Raw genomic sequence first — 6,056 nt, 5'->3', positions numbered from 1 at the left:
TTTAAGTTAAAATGACAGAATACTTTACAAGAAGGATTAAAAAGAGGAAATTGCTTCGGGCTGTAAGCCTAATTTTCCTCAGCTCGCTTTATGAAATGTTGCCCTGAAGTCGTTTACATCTCTGGGTAAAATGAAAAAACAAGGCGTGACCTTTTATTTTCCCTCACATGGAGGTCAAACCCACCCGTCACATCCGGTGGTGTTCCAATTATAGCCCTCGGCGTGCGCGTCCTCTTCAGGCGTGAAGCCCATTGTCTGCACCTCCCCGTCATCAGGGCCTTCTCAGAAAAACCATCACGAGCATCACGAGCATCACCGCGGTGACGGACGGCAGCCTGTCGTGTCCACTTCATTTAGGAGTGGGGCACGATGCGACACAGTATTTGGTATGCAGGTGTATTCTGTTCATGGCGAGGCCCGGTTGCTAGGTTACCTGGGTACACGTTTAGCAATTAATGTCAACCTTCTGATTGTTTCCACGTGTGCGCGAAGCAATTCCTAACTTACTGGTTAGGATGTTTTAGCAAGTATGAACATGAACGGTTCATTCGTTGCTTTCAGTTCCTCATTTCAGCTTCCATTTTAGCTGCAACATAGTATTTATTTCATTGCAAATGAATGGCTTCACTAGTTACCCATTGGGCGAATACGAAGGCAACGCTGACCTCGGGGGTCACACGGCGATCGATGGGGTGGGATTTAACACAAAACAAAAGCAGCCAGACTTCTCTTCTGTTTGCACAGGATCGTTTCTCCTTCTCGGGATTAATGTTTGTGATTCAAATAGTCACCACTGTTCCTTTGGATGTGGTCACAAGCAGGTTGCCTCGTACTTGACTCTCATCAACAGAATGTGCAGCGCCGATCTTCCCTCCGACTCGAGCGCTGACGCCCACTCACGCCCCCCCAGGAACGAGCTTCTTATCGACCTGTAATTATATAACAACTGTTTGTATAAATATATGTTCACGTTCATTTTGCCATCGGCGGGACAACTGGTTTTTCACGGCGGCGGATTGGTGCGTTTATCCTTCCACACTATTGTAGCGTTGAACGCACAGACATCTTGCGCCCTCTTCTGGTCGAATCTGAAAACCGCAGCAACGACGATGTTCCAGCTTGAGTTTCTGTTAGATATATTTTTATGAAGGTATGACCAGAGCAAGAGTCATTAATGAGAGAACAGGGCGAGAAGTAACCGTTGATAATGATGACGCTTTATTGGGGATAATCATCACAGCCGTCGGGTTTTGAACCTTAAAAGATTTTGATGATTTTAAAGTATTTGTGGAAACCACAAGACTGACTTTGTGGAATGTAAAAGATATTAACATTCAATATCCCGTAAAAGTGACTCAGCTCTGCGTAACAATAGAAAGTCACAGCTGGAAGATGAACGCATCGAAGCCGCGTTGGGAGGAGACCAGGCGTCAGTTCGCAGTCAAAGTGTGTCTGAATGGTCGGACCCCCCCCGTCCCAAAGGCGGAGCAGTAGTTCCTCGAAAACGTTCCCATCAGGCTCGTTTCTTTCCAGTTCAAGTTTTTGTTGTTAAAGTAGGCGGAAAAACAAACGTTGACACAAAAATCAGGGATGTGATCACTTAATACAACGAAAAACCGTCTCTCCTAAAGCAGAATTAATTTAAAAAAAAAAATAAATAAAAAAAACACACCCCAGGCCAATTATGATCCACTTGAAAACTACAAAAAAAAGGACACAGCATTTCTTTCCATCCTCTTTCTCCTCCTCCGCTCCGCCTCACTCGTACTCGGCGATCAGCACCATCATGCCGACCCCGAGCAGCAGCGCCAGGACCTCCATCAGGGACTGGCCGAAGCTGGAGCGGCCCGCCAGCAGTTCTGGGAGCACGGTCACCGTGGCGATGTAGACGAACCCGCCGGCCGTGAAGGGCAGGATCCAGGCGGTCGCCGCGGCGCCCACGCCCTCCGCCAGCAGGGAGCACGCCGTGCCGGCCAGAGCCCCCAGGGCCGTCAGCAGCTGGAGACACATGGCCTGATGGGAGAGGGACGTCAGTCTACGCAGGGGGGGGGGGGGGGGGGGACTCCTTTCCTCTTATACTCACGCGCTCCAGTTTGTGCGCCCCACCTTTTTCTTGGTGCAGCCCGACTGGACGAGGATGGCGAAGTCTCCGATCTCGTGCGGGACCTCGTGCAGCAGGATGGTGACGGTGGTGACGGCGCCCACCGTCGGGCCGACCAGGAAGGAGGCGCCGATGGCCAGGCCGTCGGTGAAGTTGTGCGTGAAGTCGGCCGCCAGGTTGAGGTAGCCCGACACCTTGATGTCTGAGCGGGGGGCGGCGTCTTTGCTCGCTTTCCCCTCTTTCTTGGGCTTCTTCTTCTTCTCGTCCTCGCCATCGCTGTCCTTCTCCTTAGGGGCATCTAAAAATATGGCACAAAGTTCTAACGTGACCGTCTTCGTCGCCGTGAGAATACTCGGCGAGTGACAAGCCAAAACCTTCCGTCCGTACCGTGCGAGTGGCCGTGGGAATGTCCCTGGCCCTCCTTCAGCGCTCGCACAAACTTCTCCACCACCAGGAAGGCGATGATGCCGCCGAGCACCCACAAGCCCACGGACATCATGTGAGCGTGCGCCGCTCCTGTGCAGGCAGAGGGATGACATCATTATCGTGTCACGAGGAGGCGGCCGGCTCCGCTGGAGGAAGGAAAGGGGCGGTTACTGCGTACCGTGGGAGTGGCCGTGGTCATGTGACCCCTCAGTCGCGTGCGAGTGGTCTTCTTCTCCGTGGTGAGAGTGAGGCTCTGTGCACGAAACAAACACAAGAGGGAACGTTAGTGTCTTTTGCGTTGCTTCGTCAGCGCCGGGGTAACAGACGTTCACGCCAGCCTCGGGTCGACGGGGAAGGAAGCGCCGTCTCTTCGGCGGTACGTCCGCCGCCGTGAATATACACGCCCCTTTTGTCTCTGACGCAGCCTTCTTATGTTCAAGTATTTGACAACATGAATGCACCTCAACAGCAACGCACCTTCAAAGTTGAGGAGGAAAAAAAGAGAACAACTGATCGGCAGACAGATTAGTGATGAAGCAGAAACGTCTACGGATCGACTACCCACCCAAAGCGTGCGGTATGAGGTGGAGGAAGGCGTCGCCCAGCAGTCCGCCTGAGGCGAAGCTGAGCAGCACCTTGAGCAGGTTCTGGTGCTGGTCGCTGTTGGACTGAACCGGGATCAGGAAGAGGATGAGGAAAGGAGCGGCACTGATGAGCAGAGTGGCTCCGATGGCCTGCAGACAGGAAACGGCATCGGAACTCAGAATTCGGAAAGGAAGCAGCCTGCTCCGAGGAGAATGAATCTGGTGGCCGATTACCTCCTGATAACCAACCACTTCTGTGCACAACTAGATTCTATGGCTTCAGCGTGTGCGTCTCTTTTCTCTAAGCCGCTGTAACCGATGACCTCACCTGTGTCCACAGCTCCACCGTGTCCCTCTTCTCTGCTGCGGCCTCCCTCTTCACCCTCTCCCCTCCGTGGGAGTGTGCATGTCCACTCTCCACCTTGTGGACTCGAACCACATCCTCCTCATGAGCGTGCCCGTGGTCATGAGCGTGCCCGTGGTCGTGAGCGTGCCCGTGGTCGTGAGCGTGCCCGTGGTCGTGAGCGTGCCCGTGGTCGTGTCCGTGAGCGTGCCCGTGGTCGTGAGCGTGCCCGTGGTGGGGGACGTTGGCCTCAGCGCTCCACTTGCTTGCTCCGTGGAACATCCTCACATCTTCCTGGTCGTCTTCCCCGTGGGAGTGCCCGTGGTGGTCGTGCCCGTGGTGGTCGTGCCCGTGGTGGTGGTGGTCGTGGTCGCCATGGGAATGGCTGTGGGCGCTGGTTGAATGTGCGGCTAACAGGAGCGTCAGTGACAGCAGAAGTACACAGCCCATATTATCCCCTTTGGACACAGAGAGAAACAGTGAAGACAAAGTATCAAAACTCACACGTTTCTGATGATTGATCCCAATCGCACCGTTTACACCGATCATAACAAAAAAATGTTTTTTGTGCAAAGAAAACAATAGCTTCACTTTGTTTTCTTTGTCGTGGCAGATTTCTGAATACAATTGCAATAAAAATAAGCTTCACTTTGCCCCCAACTGGTGTGATGTCCACACGTACACACGCTAGACCATCAAGGAGCATCACAGAAGGTGTAACAAACAGATCCACTGAAGATCAGGCAAGTAGGCGTCCGTTCCAGAAAGAACCGGTAAGTTGCAACAGGTGTGATTTTAGAGAACGCACAACACGCTATTTCAACATTTAGTGTGCCGCTGCTGCTCCGTTAAGAACACGTGAGGAAACAAATGATCTATTTAGTGACTGTATCTATTTATTTGTGAGAAACCACTGCTAAAATGGTTTTGTTGGTTTGGTTCCAGCGTGGCAGACGTTCCAAACGTTCTGCGTGGGAGGATTGTCTGCTCCACCTCACACTCTGTTAAACTACATCCCCCTGTGTGTGTGTGTGTGTGTGTAATCTAATGAGTTGCAGTGACCAGGGAGAACGGGCTGTGCCATCTTCTCCTCATCAGCTCTACCGGTTAGTGTGACCGTGCCAACGCGGCAGGTATTCACGTTGCATCGTCATTCTGCAGTGGGACTCATTGTGCTGCACCACGGTCATCGGTGTGTAAAGAAAAAAGCACCAATATCTCAGCGAAAAAGGTCCCGCATTTGCAGCATTGCCTATGTGAAGTAATAGTGTTGACATTAAGATTGACTGAAACATTGAAAAAGCATGCATAATGCAGATTACTAAACTGTTACAGTATTATATGTGCATCACTTTAACGTTAACGTGGATGGGGCTTGTGGTGTAAGTTACCTTACTCCTTAATCCACCTTTATGATGAACGCAGAACAGAAACGCTTTAAGTGCATCTCATAACTTTCTCTTCACATATCTCAGTGACTCGGGTAGCGGTAACGTTAACAGATGTTTGATTATTGGGGCGAACTGTCCCCATCCTCAGCAGTGGGATTTGGAGCCGGCTTTCGTTTTTAACTCGTGTTCGTGTTAGCTCAGGGCTTCGCGGAACAACGCTGTTATCTTTGAAACGTGTTGACTTTAATCCCCCAGTAAACAGTCATCAGACGACGAGCGCGCATCACACACACACGTTGAGAGAGAAACGCCTGCTAGCTTTACGAGCTAACGCTAGCTAGCTAACCAGCCAGCTAACGTGTTGCTGACAGACACCGCTAGCTGCGACAGACAGTGATACAAATAAACAAGCAATTCTCACCGGGATGTGTCGGATATCGCTGCCCGCTGGATGGCTGTCTGTCCTGCGTGCAATGCGTCTGATAAACCGCGAATACTTAGTCTACGTTGATGCTACCGGTAGGACGTGGCGTTTACTCGGGTAAACACCGAAATCTCGCGAGAACTCCTTAAACTCACGCGCGTGCCTCTATTCAGCGCTCCCCTGTGTTTTATTTGATCAAGAGACGATTATTATGTGATGTGAAGTTGTGTTAACATTCATTTTATATGTAAAAGCTCCCACGTTGGATTCCGGTTGAATGGTTTTGTGATGACAAAAGAGGTCTCAGGTCTTCAAATATCGCGAGATGTTTCTGGCGCGTGGCCACATCACTGGAGGCTGCTGGAGGAGAACAGGATGTAGGTCCGCATACAGCAGCACAGCAGCACAGCTGCACAATGCTTCATGTTTGTATGTGCATGCAGTGCTAGAATGTAACTAAAGATGCCCAGTTTAGTGGGATCTGTAGCCTGCTCGAGTATTTCCACGTTAAGCTACTTTACTCTTCTTCTCCGCCAGATTTCATTGGCTCATACAATAATGTCTATGTGTGCGACAGTTGTAGTTACTTTGCAGATCCCGGTTATTAGAAACTTCCCTTATAATTATGTGTGATAGCAAGTTGTGCTTTCCAGAAGTATAACTTGAAGTTCATCTTTACCAGCTGCGACATTAGGGGTATAAGTTATATTTACATCAATAATTCAATTCCAGTAGTATATGAATCTGACTATTCTGCATGGAGTAGCTTTACCTTTGGTACTTACTT

General features: G+C 50.5%; 1 protein-coding gene across 1 annotated transcript; it reads right to left on the bottom strand.

The window, feature by feature from the left end:
- Nucleotides 1–1,195: 1,195 nt before the first annotated feature.
- Nucleotides 1,196–5,591, bottom strand: slc39a7 (solute carrier family 39 member 7). Its single transcript, XM_078081303.1, has 7 exons — nt 5,267–5,591; nt 3,440–3,912; nt 3,093–3,261; nt 2,706–2,780; nt 2,489–2,617; nt 2,107–2,399; nt 1,196–2,013 (listed from the first exon to the last, which is right to left on the bottom strand). The coding sequence occupies exons 2-7, from the start codon at nt 3,902–3,904 to the stop codon at nt 1,759–1,761; spliced, it is 1,386 nt and encodes a 461-aa protein (XP_077937429.1). The 5' UTR covers nt 3,905–3,912; nt 5,267–5,591; the 3' UTR covers nt 1,196–1,758.
- Between the last annotated feature and the right edge of the window lie 465 nt (nt 5,592–6,056).

The sequence above is a fragment of the Gasterosteus aculeatus genome, chromosome 10, assembly GCF_964276395.1.
Source record: "Gasterosteus aculeatus chromosome 10, fGasAcu3.hap1.1, whole genome shotgun sequence".
Taxonomy (NCBI): Eukaryota; Metazoa; Chordata; class Actinopteri; order Perciformes; family Gasterosteidae; genus Gasterosteus; species Gasterosteus aculeatus.
Note: the sequence above shows the minus strand (reverse complement) of the source record. Positions and strands in the feature narration are given on the sequence as shown.